Source organism: Microcaecilia unicolor, chromosome 1 (assembly GCF_901765095.1).
Source record: "Microcaecilia unicolor chromosome 1, aMicUni1.1, whole genome shotgun sequence".
Taxonomy (NCBI): Eukaryota; Metazoa; Chordata; class Amphibia; order Gymnophiona; family Siphonopidae; genus Microcaecilia; species Microcaecilia unicolor.
Window position 1 is genome coordinate 591,422,427 of NC_044031.1, and position 16,561 is coordinate 591,438,987.

General features: G+C 42.9%; 1 protein-coding gene across 1 annotated transcript in view; it reads right to left on the reverse strand.

Annotated features, from left to right (window-relative positions):
- Positions 1–16,121, reverse strand: part of OC90 (otoconin 90) — a 114,094-nt gene extending 97,973 nt beyond the window's left edge. Inside the window, exon 1 of the mRNA XM_030189923.1 lies at positions 16,088–16,121. Within this exon, the coding sequence (XP_030045783.1) occupies positions 16,088–16,121 (34 nt within the window). The remainder of the gene's footprint in view (positions 1–16,087) is intronic.
- Positions 16,122–16,561: the final 440 nt, after the last annotated feature.

The window sequence follows — 16,561 nt, forward strand, 5'->3', positions numbered from 1 at the left end:
TTGGCTTATCAAACCAATCAGTGTTTTTGACAGCACTTAACAAGCAATAATGAGCACTAATTGGCAATAATTAGAATTTACACGCATAACTTGCTAAGTGTATTCTGCAATGCACAGTGCCTAAATTCTAATGCACGCAGTCAAAAAGGGGCATGGTTATGGGTGAGGAAATGGGCATTTCATGGCTGTTCCAAAATTTATGTGCACTGATATAGAATATGCCCCTCTGCGCCTAAATTTACATCCCATTTTCCTTGGTGTATATGGATGTACGTAATTTTAGGCGCTGGGATATCAACAAAGCATATTCTATATACCATGCCTAAATCTAGGCGCCGCTTATAGAATATGCAAATGGGGGAAATTTATTCTGTGCGGATTTTCAGGCACCATATATAGAATCTAGCCCTGTTTGCCTAAATCTGGTGCTCTTCTATTTAGGCAAGCTAGGTTTAAGCACTTAAGAAAAGCACTTAGGAGGGAATTCAATGAATGATGCTGAAAAAATTCAGCACTAAATTCTATAAAGGGTACGTGAATAGAGTTCATCGCAGGTCCCGTGCCTAACTTTTGGGTGCCAGGCTTATGCTTGCTGAAACCTGGAGTAAATGCCGGTTCCCAAGTTAGGCAGTATTCTATTCTGCGTGCAAATTTTCAGAATGCCCCTGATATGCCCATGGCCACACCCCTTATATTGAGATATGTGTTAAGTTCTGTAGTGTGGTTGCTCCGTGTTGACAAGTTAATTATAAATTAGTTGTTGCTTTTTTTTTCTTGGCTAGAGAGTTAAATGTTCCTGATATGCCCATGGCCACACCCCTTTTGAGTTGCATGCTTTGAAGTGAAATGTGCCAAAGAAAAAAGATTACTCTGATGCAGCTATGATAGCGTAACGTAGCACTATGTCAGGCAGAAGCAACTAATCTATTTGTGCTCTATGTTGGAGCGGCACCATTCTGTTTCTATGACGTTAGGATAAGTTATTTTGATTTTTGACAAGTTTTAAATGTTTTATGGACTTATGCACATATATAAGAAGATAGTTGTTTAGAAAAAATACATTGGACCAATGAGGATTATGAGTGTGGTGCCTAAATAAGTTTTTTATGTGTTTTTGGAAATTTGAGCCACCCGCTTTCTGATGGCCCACAAAAATCTTTAAAAATATAAAGGACCCCTCTTTTGGTGTCATTATTGATATATTGGGTCTCTTATTGAAGTCTAGTAAACCACTTTATTGATATCAGTTGTAGAATAATAGCACAAACCTGTGTAACCCTGCTCTTGCTCAGTTCATAGGCATCAGCTAAGCTTTTGGGTCGGGAACCCAGGACCAGGATATACAAAAGAGAGGTCAGATGTAACATAGTAGATGACGGCAGAAAAAGACCTGCACGGTCCATCCAGTCTGTCCAAGAAATGTGCCACTTTTTTGTGTATACCTTACCTTGATTTGTACCTGTCTTTTTCAGGGCACAAACCGTACAAGTGTGCCCAGCAATATCCTCGCCTCCCACCATCGGCTCTGGCACAGACCGTATAAGTCTGCCCAGCACTATCCCCCACTCCCACCCACCAGCCCCGCCTCCCACTACTGGCTCTGTTATCCAATCTCGGCTAAGCTCCTGAGGATCCATTTCTTCTGAACAGGATTCCTTTATGTTTATCCCACGCATGTTTGAATTCCGTTACCGTTTTCATTTCCACAGCCTCCCGCGGGAGGGCATTCCAAGCATCCACCACTCTCTCTGTGAAAAAATACTTCCTGACATTTTTCTTGAGTCTGCCCCCTTTCAATTTCATTTCATGTCCTCTCATTCTACCGCCTTCATATCTCCGGAAAAGGTTTGTTTGCGAATTAATACCTTTCAAATATTTGAACGTCTGTATCATATCACCCCTATTTCTCCTTTCCTCCAGGGTATACATGTTCAGGTCAGCAAGTCTCTCCTCATACGTCTTGTAACGCAAATCCCATACCATTCTCGTACCTTTCTTTGCACCGCTTCGATTCTTTTTACATCCTTAGCAAGATACGGCCTCCAAAACTGAATACAATACTCCAGATGGGGCCTCACCAACGACTTATACAGGGGCATCAACACTCCCTTTCTTCTGCTGGTCACACCTCTCTCTATACAGCCCAACAACCTTCTAGATACAGCCACCGCCTTGTCACACTGTTTCGTCGCCTTCAAATCCTCAGATACTATCACCCCAAGATCCCTCTCCCCGAGTTGGGTGCAGGCCAGGGTCAGGCTAAATCCTGGTAGGCCATGGGATTTCAAGAGACACTATTCAGTTATTATCATTTAATAGTCCCAAAGTCAAAGAATTCCAATTTCACTCCATGGATGGGTTTTTCTAATTGATTTTTACTGTAAACTGCAAATGGCAAAGAACAGCTAGTAGCAAACTATTTACATTGATTCATACAGTCCATTTCCCTCGTCAACTCATTCCATCTGGCAGAACAATAAAGGGTTGAGGCTTGTCTGATTGCTCTCCAGACAAGCGTCTCAATGGCCTTTTCCCCAGCCGCCGGACCTCCTTAGGACTGGACCTCCCGGTCCATTCTCTTTCTTTTGTTTCGAGGCAATCACCTCTTTTTCAACTCCGAACCCGAACAGGCCTTCTCCTGTTCTGCTCCCGGGGGAGCCTCTCCTTATTCCACTCCCACAGCTTTCTGTTGAGTTACTGCTTTGGTAGCATGGATTCCCCAATGTCCTTCTAGCCCCAGATTGTAATACCAGACCGGATACCCCCCTTCTCTCCACAGGTCCTGGTGGGGGTTATGGGCAACCGAAGACTATATGCTCAGCAATGCAAAGTTTTTATTACATTCCAACTCTACCCCTATATGACATCCCCTTTCAATCATGTACTCATAACCATTCTCCAAGAACATACCCCCACAACATTACCATAAACTCCCCATAGCCCCTTCCCCCTCCTATTTGGAGGAGTCAATTCTTTCTCTAGTAATCCCCTGGGGAATCTATCCAGTTTTACTCTTATTCCTTCCCTCAGCACCAATAGTCCAGGGGATTACATCCACATTGGTGTGCCCCCCCCCCCCAAAACAAAATAAAAACAAGTTGTGCCCAATTACGCCTATGGTGGGAATAAGTGGATGCATGTAAATGTGCCAGTCAACATGCACATCTTCCAGTATTCTTTAAACTGTGTACATTGATAGTTGACAGGCTGGTAACTCTGACTTTTGTGTTAAGTAAATGATTGGAAATGCTTTAAAAACAGATAATAGTAAAGTTTTTGTAATCCAGTGGATTAAAGGGCACGAGACAACATGGTTTCACTAGAGGCAGGTCTTGTCAGCCAAATCTGATTAATTTCTTTGACTGGGTGACCAGAGATTGGATCGAGGAAGTATTTAGATTTTAGCAAAGCATGTGACACAATTCTGCATAGATGAGTAATAAATAAACTGAGTGCCCATGGTACAGGCCCTAAAGTGACTGACTGGGTTTGGAACTGGTTGAGTTGAAGGCAACAGAGGGTAGTGGTAAATGGAGCTAATTCTGAGGAAAAAGATGTTACCGGTGGTGTGCCACAAGGTTTGGTTCTTGGGCCAGTTCTTTTTCACATTTTTGTAAGCAATGTTGCTGAAGAACTGTCTGGTAATGTTTGCCTTTTTGCAGATGATACCAAAATCTGCAATAGGGTAGACACCCCTGGTGGATAACATGAGGAATGACCTAGCAAAGCTGGAATTCTGTAGCTAAGATTTAATGCTGAAATGCAGGGTCATGCATTTGGGCTGCAAAAACCCGAGAGAACAGTATAGTTTTGTGCACAAAAGAGGAGTGGGACGGATGCAGGGCCACCAAGAGGCAAAGCCGGTCCCAGGGCAAGCACCCCTAGGCCCTCCCCCAGGTGCATACACCCCCCCCCACACACACACACACACCTTGCATGGGCCCCCCCATCTCGCATGCCCCCCCCCCCCACCTTGTCTCCTGCTCCTGTGTGCCAGGACTGCATTAACTCTGCTCTGCCAGCTACAGGTCCTTCTTTCTGCCTCGTCCCGTCTCCTGTGTTTATGGAAACAGGAAGTGCTTCACACAGGAGGTGGGATGAAGCAGGAAGAAGGACCTGTGGCTGGCAGAACAGAGTTAACGCGATAATGCTATAACCCGGCACTGCGGCACACAGGAGTAGGAAATCAATCAGCCAAGCCGACACCAGGTGGGACCCCCTTGGAGGCTGAGTCATGGGAAATCTTGCCCCCTGTCGGCGGCCCTACTTGGGTGTGATCTAATGTGATGATCTTAAGGTGGCCAAACAGGTAGAAAATGTGATGGCAAAAACTAGAAGGATGCTTGGATGCATAGAGAGAGGAATGTCCGTAGGATAACGGAGGTGATGATGCCCCTGTATAAGACTGGTGAGACCTCATTTAGAATATTGTGTACAATTCTAGAGAACACACCTTCAAAAAATATAAGCAGGATTGAGTCGGTCCAGAGGGTGGCTACTAAAATGGTCAGTGGTGTTTGTCATAAAGCGTATAGGGATAGACTTAAGGATCTCAATATGTATCCTTTGGAAGAAAGGCTGGAGAGGGGAGATATGATAGAGACATTTAAATAACTATGCAGCATAAATGCACAGGAGGTGAGTTTCTTTCAATTGAATGAGGGGCCACAGGATGAAAGTGAAAGGGGATAGACTCAGAAGTAATCTGAAAAAAATACTTCATCATGGAAAAGGAGGTGAGTTTGTGGAATGGCATCCTGGTGGAACCAGTGGAGACAAAAACAATATCTGAATTCAAGGGGACAAGTACATAGGATCTTTAAGAGAGTGAAAGGTAGAATGGATAAGCCATATGGTCTTTATCTGCTTACATTTTTCTATGTAAGAATCCGCAGTTGTACAAGTGCTAGAGGAGTCAACAAATCACAAGACTTCTGAGAAAGCTAATTTCAGGAAAAGGCTGACCATATACATATTTTTGCATACCGCCTTGACCCAGTGTATTTGTAATAAACAATGAAATGAAACTATGCATATTTACACCTGCTCAGCAGCACCTGTAAATGCATGGGAAATGAAATAACTTCAGCTGTGCTTCACCTAAACCTCAACCCTGAACAGGCTTACATGCTAGTTGAATAAAAGAATGTGACTTCTTGTCACCTTATGCACTTTTACTTGCATAAGCCATGGGGTAATTTTATAACAGACCTTTTTGTGCATGAAAATTCTTTTATAAAATGACTCCATCGTGGCTGCAATTTCCCTTTGTTAATGTGTTGCAATGCATGCTGGGAAAAGAGCCTACATACTTTATGCACAAAGCAGGCTATTGGAAATTGTTCTCCAGAAAGCCACAGTTTCATAGGTATAAAACCTTTAATCACACAAGCTCCCACAGTCAGTCGAAATAGGTCATATTATTTAGCGGGTTCTTCACTGTGTCAGACACAGAATATAAAGCTTGGAGTTTTTAACCAAATAATCTATTAGATTGGTTGAACACATTTCATGATTCACGATATTGACATATTTATTTAATGCCAGGTAGCAAAGATAATTTTTTTAAATAAAAAAAACAGTGACTCAGCAGACAAAGGATTAGCAATTACAGATTAATTCTCCATTGTTGAACTCTTGCCAAATTAAAGAAAGGCTGGTTATAAATCTATTATATATTTATTTTTTTTTAAACCCACGATTTTAAGAGGTCTTTTGTAGTCTCTGACCTGAAGTGTGGATTTCAATTATCTCTAATACTACTCTTGTAAATAGGTAAGGTCATAAGTTGTTATCTTTATAAATTTAATTAAAGTTTTTTGGATCTTGCAGAGTTTGGCAAAGGACTAATTTACACTGCTGGAGTTTTGCACAGCCTCTGTAGGCCAGTTAAGAAATTTTCTGGAACTGAAAGGTCTTCCACAATAAAGCTAATAACACATTAGTAAAATTATTTCCATTGAGAGATGATAATTTAATATAATTTTTCTGTACAATGCCTCTCACATCATGACTAGCCTCAAACCACTTCTCTTCTTGCCTGCTGTGTACCAGGGAATATTATCCAATGCAAATACATGCGCACCGAAGATATCAATGGACTATGCAAGTGAGGTCAAACTGGGGCCAAGGGAACACATATTTTTTTAAAAATCTATGGAAGTTAGAGGTCTTTAATTTAAATTTAAATGCTTATCAATAAATTAAGAAATCCCACCCCCTTGTATGCCTAACCTGCTTATTTTCGAAGGAGATCGCCGGCCATTTTCCAACACAAATCGAGAGATGGCCGGCGATCTCCTGAACCCGGCCAAATCGGTATAATCAAAAGCCGATTTTTGCCAGCGCCAACTGCTTCCGTCGCAGAGCCGGCCAAACTTCAAGGGGGTGTGTCGGTAGGGTAGCGAAGGCGGGATGAGGGCAGGGTGGGGAAAAAGAAAGCTGGCCTTGACGAGCATTTCGCCGGCTTCACTTGGTCCATTTGTTTTCAGGACCAATCTTCAAAAATGTGCCCCAACTGACCAAATGACCACCGGAGGGAATCAGGGATCACCTCCCCATACTCCCCCAGTGCTCACCAACCCCCTCCCACCGAAAATAAATTAAAAAAAACTTTTTTGCTAGCCTCTATGCCAGCCTGAAATGTCATACCCAGCTCCCTGACAGCAGTACGCAGGTCCCTGGAGCAGTTTTTTTGTGGGTGCAGTGCACGTCAGACAAGTGGACCCAGGCCCATCCCCCCTACCTGTTACACTTGTGGTGGTAAATGGGAGCCCTCCAACCCCCCCCCCCAAAAAAATCCCACTGTACCCACATGTAGGTGCCCCCCTTCACCCATAAGGGCTATGGTAATGGTGTAGAGTTGTGTGGAGTGGGTTTTGGAGGGGATTTGGGGGGCTCAGCACACAAGGTAAGGGAGGGATGCACCTGGGAGCAATTTTTGAAGTCCATTGCAGTGCCCCCTAGGGTTCCTGGTTGGTGTCCTGGCATGTCAGGGGGACCAGTGCACTACAAATGCTGGCCCCTCCCACGACCAAATGCCTTGGATTTGGCCGGGTTTGAGATGGCTGGGATCGGTTTCCATTATCGGCGAAAACCAATGCCGGCCATCTCAAACCTGGCCATCTCTGACATTTGGCCGGCCCTAACCGTATTATCGAAACGAAAGATAGCCGGCCATCTTTTTCGATAATACGGTTCGGGACTGCTCTTTGCGGCGCTGGCCATATAGATGGCCGGCGCCATTCGATTATGTCCTCTAAGATGGCAATTCTACAAATTGGTATCAAAATATAAGTTCCACAATGGAGCACACTTAAGAAATAAATTCTATATATGGCGCCAAAAAAAGTGATATTCTATAAAATATGCTTAAAGTTAGGTGCGGTTTGTAGAATAGCGCTCACATCTGTGAATCACACCTAACCTTTGGCATGGCCATTTGCACCAACTAAAATGTGGTGCAGGTACCTGTGCATAAATTTAGACGCAGATACTTTTAGTCTCTAAAAATGTGCGTAACTTAAATGACGCCCCTGATCTGCCCATGATCTGCCCATGACCCTCCCATTTCTCCACCTCCTTTTTTGACTCATGAGTAAAAATTAAGCATGGATCCCACGCCTAAATTTATACACACACATTTCAATAAAATCTAATTAGTGACAATAATTGTTTGCTAAAAAGCCAATTATTGGTGCCTATTAGCTCTTTATTCAATTAAATTGTGTGCACAAATTGAGCACGAGACCAAATTTGCATATACATTTTTTAGCAACTTTTATAGAATTAGGGGGTGAGTGCCAATTCTGTAACAGCACCTGGGCCTGCCTAAGCCATTATAGAACACGAACACAAAGCTGCTGTTATGCCATGTTAATAGCTGGTGTAGGTTGGCACACTTACTGTAAGAGAGCAGGCAAAAGTACAGGCTGACCAAAGAAGAGTCACCACTGCAGATATGAAACTAACAGTCTTTATTATAATAAATAACTAAAGAACCCGACACGGGCCGTGTTTCGACACACGCAAGCGTCTACATCAGGGGTCAAACAGTAAACTCCAAATGTAGGCACAGGACAGCAGCACTGTTCGAGTTTAAAGCTGTACACCTTACCCAAATGCTTGTACATTCAAAGATTCCAATAGAAACAAAAATAAATAAAAACATACAATTGTAAATTATTAAAGTTGCTCAGAACCTAGAACTACCATAAAAAGGCAGCACCAACACCAGCTGTGTTTTACTGTCCTGCTTCTTCAGGAGGATCTATGAAAAATACCTACGGAAACACAAAACGATGAATCTCTTAAAACTGAGCCAAATCAAATTAACACAAAAATAAACATATATATCTTCAAAAATCTACATCTAAATAACTTTTACTTCTTAAATGGCTGCCTCCTGGGTGCAACCTCTACCAGGACTGATGGACTAACGGTTCAAAAATGCCAACTATATATAGGCGGAGCCTCCCCTATGTGACGTTACAAAAAAAGATTGGTTGAAAAACATTGGGGACCTTTTACAAAGGTGTGCTGAAAAATGACTTGTGGTAGAGTAGACGCGGGTTTTGGGCGCACGCAGAATCATTTTTCAGTGCACCTGTAAAAATGCCTTTTTAAATTTTTGACGAAAATGGATGTGCGGCAAAATCAAAATTGCCGCACGTCCATTTTGGGTCTGAGACCTTACCGTCCGCCATTGACCTAGCTTCTGTTCTCAATATTTAGATTCTTTTTTACAGCCTTTGGTTGGTATGGCTCCGTCTTATTTAAGAGATTCAATGCATTTGATACAACTCCTCCAAACAATTGATACTTCTGGTACACATGATATTATGCTGGTCACCTTAGATGTGACTTATGTTGGTCACCTTAGATGTGACTTATGCTGGTCACCTTAGATGTGACAGCATTATATACAAATGTTCCTCAGAATCAAGCTTTAGGTTTAATTAATAAACATTTACAAAATCTGGGTTTGTCATTGGTTAAAACTGAATTACTAAATACTTTGGCTCAATTTGTTGTTAAACATAATTTTTTATGTTTGATACTAAATATTTTTTGCAGATTAAAGGGGTGGTGATGGGAGCTACTGTCGCACCCTAAGTGGCCTGTTTATATATGCAAGACTTTGAGGCTAAATATATAAATAATTCCGTTTTTCAGCCCAATATATTGTTAAGGTTCATTGATGATGTCATATTGATATGGCAGGGAGATTCTATAAGATTTTTTTGCATATATTGTGAAAGATCTCGCCCTCCGCATGAGGGTCTTCGGGATCTTGCCTCCACCCTGTCCACTCAGCCTCCCGGCCCCCTGCAGTCCACAGGGCAGGGCTCAAAGAAAATAAACTCCAACAAGGTAAAAGTCACCAAGCTCCTTTATTGTCAGGGCTTCACAGTTCAGTAAATTTCAAAAGGAATCCTGCAGCCCTTCAAAACAGTTGTTCCTGTTTTCCTCTCAGGGCCCAGGTACAGCAGAAACACAACCCCGTCCCCTTCCAGCTGCTGCACAAATCAGTTGGAGCCAAATTAACAGTCCCCACAGATAGGTTCCTCTGTAGTCCAACTTCACACTCCCAAAAGAATCCCTGTATCTTGTCCATCCCCACGGGGTTTCTGCAAACAGTTTCAAACACACAGTTCTGTGGGCCTCAGCCCACAAAAAGGAAAAAAAAACACTGTCGCTTACTTTCCCCTCCCCCACACAAAAGAAGGTTTGTTTTCCCAATAGTTCAAAATCCACAGTGCTTAATGCCTTAGCACTCAGTTCAGACATACAGTCTCTTCAAAGAACACACCCTGAACTCCTTTGGGAAAGAGGAAAAGATCCCCCCCTTTCTGGGTCACTCTATTACTTCACTGACCCTCCTCCCGCATGACCTTTCCCCTTTCCACTTTCAGCCCAGCTCTGACACCAAGAGTTCACCTGGTTTTTTAGTTTAGCTTTCAAGGCATGAGCCCAGGCAGAAAGGTCCAAGGGTTCCTCATAGCCTGCCTCCTGCTCCTTCTCTCCAGCAGTCTGCCAGTCCATGGGCTCATTCTCTTCTACTCTGGGCAGCTGTTCCTCTTTTACTTGATTACCCTCCAGGTGCCCCTCCCCTGCCTTGTTAGAGCCCGCCCCTCTGGCCTGATGGGGAAGATAATCTCTGTACCAGGGTTTGCCCCGGGGTTGCTGGGAAATGTAGTCTCTGCCGCTCCTCCATTTTAAAGGGGTCACTAACCTTTCTCTGCTCTCTCTCGGGGGATGATGGGTAATGTAGTCCTTCTCCCTCCCCCCTTGCATAGGGGGCATTACTACTTCTCCTCTCACTCTCTGTGGCTGGAATGGAGGCAAGGCTCTGTTCGGCCTTCTTCTGCCCTTGAGCCTCCTCACTTCTTCCCCCTCCACTTCCATCTCATCCACCCCCAGGTCCTCTCCTTCACAATATGAAACAGTGCAACCCACACATTAATTTTTCATCAAATATAGGGGGGCACATAATACAGTTTTTGGATATTGTTTTCCAGTATGTAAATAATTGTTTTCAAACTACCATTCACAGAAAGGACACTGATTGAAACACCATTTTGCATTTTCAAAGTCATCGTCCTCACTGTTTGAAAGAAGGCATACCAACAGGCCAATTTTTAAGACTACGTTGCTCATGTTCATCAGAAGTAGAATTTAGGACTCAAGCTCAGGATATGGCTGATAAATTTTTACAGAGGGGATATCCCATCAGGGTAGTGAAAAGGGCTTATAAAAGGGCACTTTATGCTAATCGGGAATGGTTATTGCAAGCTTCTAGACTAGAGAGCAAAAATTTCCGGTATGCATTTTTCCATATTCATCACAAGCTATTCAAGTTAAGAAAATAATTATTTGATATTGGCATATTTTGAGTTATCATTCAGTATTTTCCCAAAAGCCTGTAGTAGCTTTTAGGCAATAAGGAATTTTGGGTGAGATGTTGTTTAATTATGGCCAGAGGACTGGGACACCAAAGGGAGCGTATAGGGGCCATTATAAGTGTGGACATTGTACTTACTGCAAGTACATGCTGGAAATATCTCAGAACTGACATTCTGGTAAAGGATTTGTGTTCCAACTGAGAGCAGAGACTAATTGTGATTCAGCTCAAGTAGTATACTTGATAATTTGTCCTTGTGGTTTAATGTTTATTGGCCACACTATTAGAAAAATCAAGATTCGAATAAGCCAACATCTTAGCAATAAAACACTTCAGTGCTGAGAGGCACCTTTAGTGGAACACTGGATGCAAGCTCAACATACAATGGAGGAAATTCATTTTTTTGTAATGCTGCAAATACATTTACCCCATGGGGGCAATATTGCCCGTGTTTTACAAGCAAAAGAACAATGCTTTATATTTGAATAGGATACCATCCAGCTTATTTTCGAAAGAGAAAGGCGCCCATATTTCGACCCAAATCGGGAGATGGGCGTCTTTCTCCCGTGGGCGTCCAAATCGGTATAATTGAAATCCGATTTTGGGCGTCTTCAACTGCAATCTGTCGCAGAAATGGCCAAAGTTGATGGGGGCATGTCAGAGGTGTGGTGAAGGTGGGACTGGGGCGTGTTTATCGGCCAAGGAGAGATGGGCATCCTCAGTCGATAATCGAAAAAAGAAAGACGTTTTTAGTGCGAATTTGGGTCACTTTTTTGCACCCTTTTTTTCACGAACAAAGTCCCAAAAAAGTGCCCTAAATAACCAGATAACCACTGGAGGGAATCAGGGATTACCACCCCTGACTCCCCCAGTGGTCACTAACCCCCTCCCACCCAAAAAAAACAACTTTAAAAACTTTTTTTTCCAGCCTGTATGCCAGCCTCAAATGTCATACCCAGCTCCATCACAGCAGTATGCAGGCCCCTGGAGCAGTTGTTAGTGGGTGCATTGGACTTCAGCAGTTTCAACTTAACCAGCCAACACTGAATATTGGCTGGTTGTAACTGGCCAAAAAACACCCAGATATTTAATGGCCATCACCGGATCCGGTCTACGCCTACCGAAGGAGTCAGCCCAGCTAACCTCCGCTGTCTGAGTATCGGCCCTTTGTGAACAATGTACACTCTTGGAAGTAAAGGACACTTTTTTTCAAAAGAGTGCACGATACTAACGATATCGATCCCATAATGAAAAATAAGCCTAATAAAATTCCCTTAAATGTCATGGGAAATGAATGAAACAGTTTGGGCACCACACTCCTGCTGAGAATTAGCTTACCTGGACACAATTGTTTGTTTTTGGAGAATATCAGGGGAAATTTCGAAAGAGAAGGGCGCCCATCTTCCGACACAAATTGGGAGATGGGTGTTCTTCTCTCAGGGTCGCCCAAATCGGCATAATGGAAAGCTGATTTTGGGCGTCCTCAAGTGCTTTCCATCGCGGGGATGACAAAAATTCACGGGGGCGTGTCGGCACCATACCGAAGGCGGGACTGGGGCGTGATTAAGAGATGGGTGTCCTCAGCCAATAATGGAAAAAAGAAGGGCATCCCTGATGAGCATTTGGTTGACTTTACTTGGTCCATTTTTTTCACGACCAAGCCTCGAAAAGGTGCCCGAACTGACCAGATGACCACCGGAGGGAATCGGGGATGACCTCCCCTTACTCCCCCAGTGGTCACCAACCCCCTCCCACCCTACATTTTTTTTTGCCAGCCTCTATGCCAGCCTCAAATGTCATACCCAGCTCCATGACAGCAGTATGCAGGTCCCTGGAGCAGTTTTAGAGGGTGCAGTGCACTTCAGCCAGGTGGACCCAGGGCCATCTCCCCCCCCCCCCCACTTGTTACACTTGTGCTGGTAAATGTGAGCCCTTCAAAACCCACCCGAAACCCACTGTACCCAAATGTAGGTGCCCTCCTTCACCCCTTAGGGCTACGGTAGTGGTGTACAGTTTTGGGGAGTGGGTTTTGGGGGGGGGGGGTTGGGGCTCAGCACCGAAGGTAAGGGAGCTATGCACCTGGGAGCAATTTGTGAAGTCCACTGCAGTGCCCCCTAGGGTGCCCGGTTGGTGTTCTGGCATGTGAGGGGGACTAGTGCACTACGAATGCTGGCTCCTCCCATGACCAAATGCCTTGGATTTGGCCGTTATTGAGATGGGCGTCCTCGGTTTCCATTATCGCCGAAAACCAGGGATGACCATCTCAACATTTAGGTCGACCATCTCTAAGGTCGACCTAAATGTTGAGAATTGGGCATCCCTGACCGTATTATCGAAATGAAAGATGGACGCCCATCTTGTTTCGATAATAGTGGTTTCCCTGCCCCTTCGCCGGGACGTCCTTAGAGATGGGCGCCCTTAGAGATGGTCATCCCCGTTCGATTATGCCCCTCCACGTATTTTAAATTGCATCACCAAGGCAGTAAAAGATGTCCACATGTCTCTTGGTTCCCCCTAAGGAGCAGGCATGTTAACATTGTCATTCTATAGATTTTATTACATTCATTTTTATATTGTCATTTATGAGTGTTATTTTTCAGTTTTTATTCTATTTTATTCATCTTTAAATTATTCATTGTCATATTTTATTATACATTATGTCATGATATTTTTATTGTTATGCTTTATAATTGATATCATTATGTAGTGTTTTATTTCTATGTATCTCTTTTAATTTCCTGAGGCAGGCACTTAAGCACCGAAACACAGCCACTGTACCAGTTCTTTTGGTGCAATTTTAATAAAACCTCATGCACAAGCATTCTTGTGTCTCCCTTGTGTCCTTTGAAAGAGCACACTCACCCTACTCCTTGGTTTGTGAACATCGTCACTCTGACATACAATGACAAAAAAATGATTCCAACAGCAGTAGTGAGCAAACCTGTTCAAGCAAGCTAGTTAAAGATCCTCTTGGGTCTGAAAAGAATTGTCTAGTCAAGAAGGCATATTAATCAGCCCAGACAGTAAGAGAACAATTAAAAGATACTTTTAGTCAGAAAGTAGTCTAATTATATTTAACTATTTTGACTTTCCCTGGTTTCAAAGTCTTTCACTTTTCTTCAACAGTTTTCTTTTCCAGTTAAATGACCTACTTTTAAAATCTACTTTATTATTTTTCTGCTCTTTGGATAACTCTACATAAAATAAAAACATTAAAGATATATTCATGCTCAGTCTTTGAAAATCATAAAAGTGGTTAGATTAAAAGTATATATTATACTGCATACTATTATATGACAAACATTGACATTTACATCTGCTTTTGTGCTCACTCACTGCCCAATAAAACACATGACTATTTATCTTAGTGGACCAACTGTCCACTGTTTTATTAAACAATTAATTAAAAACTCAAAACTACATCACTATTATTACAACTTTTGCAATTAACTCAGAGCGACTTTCACCATCACTAACCCTCAAACTGGGCAGGCAGCACCTTAGCACTTTCCTTTCATTCTAAAGCATACACTACATATATCCACACTTGACAAGCTATCCAACAACAAGAATGGAATATATTATGGATGCAGCATTCTACAACTTACATATGCAAAAACACTCACAATAGCGAACTAATTACATGGATGGATGCAATTTACAGTAACAAGTAAATCGATCTATCTAGAGCATTTTGAGCAAGGGGCTAGAATTTGAGTCACACAGCTCCCTCTACTTCCGCCTTAAGCATGAAGTAGATTTTTTGCTCCACCTGAGGCATATGCCGTAGACATACCTAGGTGCTAGCATCACAGCTTTGGTCAGGGGATTGCTGTAAAGCATCTTCCCCTTCCCAACCATTGACTCTTTCGTGAAGCCTTCAGACTCCCCATTTTGTCAACGTCTGAGGTAGTCATCTGTTGCTCTGGCAATAGCCCCCCTCCATACATGAAAATTGCTGCGCATCCATTTTGGGTCTGAGACCTTACCCCCAGCCATTGACCTAGTGGTAAAGGCTCACGCGATAACTGGGCGGTAATGACCTACACACTTCAAATGTCACTTGGCGCGTGTCCATTACACGCGTCCAAAATAAAAAATATTTTTGACGCGCATATCGGACGCACGCAAAAAATGAAATTACCGCAAGACCAATGCAGTAGTCAGGCAGTAACTCCATTTTGACACGCGTTGGGCGTGCGTAGACGCTTACACGGCTTAGTAAAAGGGCCCCTTAGTGAGTTGTGCACATAAATTCTAATTAATGCCAATTAGTGCTGATAATTGCTTAAGCACTGTTATCAATGCTGACTGGCTTAAGGTAATTAAATTGCATGTGCAAATCCAGAATACGACTGGATTTGAGTATGCAATTTCAGTCACACTATATAGAATCCGGGGGGTAAGGGCTAGTATTCTGAAACATATGCCTTCTAGCATCAACTTATAGACATGTCTTTTTAGTGTGCCACTGCTAAGGGGATACACACATGGGCAGAGCATGGGCATGTCATGGTGTGCTGCCAGCGTCACATGCAACTTCTAGAATACTGTCAGCTGTTTGTGTTGCATGGTGCACTTAAGCACACCAACTTACACCAGCCAGTGACATGACATAAGTTGATGCAAGTATCTTTCAGTGGTCCACAGTGGTTTTGTACTAAAATTCTATACAGGCTTAGGTGCACCCTGAAGTCATTATAGAACTGGCACAAAACACACCCCATCACGACACCTACATTTTCACACCAATTTATAGATTTATGGTCCCATTTTCAAAAGAGAAAATTGTCCAAAAAGTGGTATAAGTCTGCATCTGGATGTTTTTCTCACAAAAAAGTTCCAAATTTGTATTTTCAAAACCAATTTATAGATGTTTTTCTATGAAGTCTGTCAGAAGTGAGTTCAAATCACAAAGGGGTGTGTCAGAGGAGTGTTAAGGGAGGGATATGGGTGTTCCTAAACTTGGGCATTTCTCTGCCATAATGGAACAAAACAAAAACATCCAGGGCTATAAATTGGACGTTTTGGTCTAGACCTATTTTATTATTGAATAAGGCACAAACAATTGCCCTAAATGACCAGATGACTACTGCAGGAATAAAGGAATGACATCTCCTTAATCTTTCAGTAGTCACTGACCTTCCTCCCACCTAGCAAAGATGTCAATGAAACAGTACATACCAGCCTCTATGACAGTTTCAGGTGCTTTGGTCATCCCTATTAGAGCAGTAATCAGGTTCCTGGAATAGCCTAGTGGTCGGTGCAGTGCACTTTAGAGAAGGTGACCAAGGTGCATAATCCACTCTAACTATTACACTTGTGCTAGAAAGTGTCAGCCCCCCCAAACCCCCAACACCTACCATACCTACATATAGCTGACACCTGCGGCCATAAGTATTGCCATATTGGGAAAGACCAAAGGTCCATCAAGTCCAGCATCCTGCCTCCAACAGTGGCCAATCCAGGTCACAAATACCTGGTAAGATCCCAAAAAAGTACAAAACATTTTATACTGCTTATCCCAGAAATAGTGGATTTTCCCCAAGTCCATTTAATAATGGTCTATGGACTTTTCCTTCAGCGCTATAGAAGTGATTTATAGTAGTAGTAGTAGTAGTAGTAGGAAGCCGTCCAAACCTTTTTAAACTCCGCTAA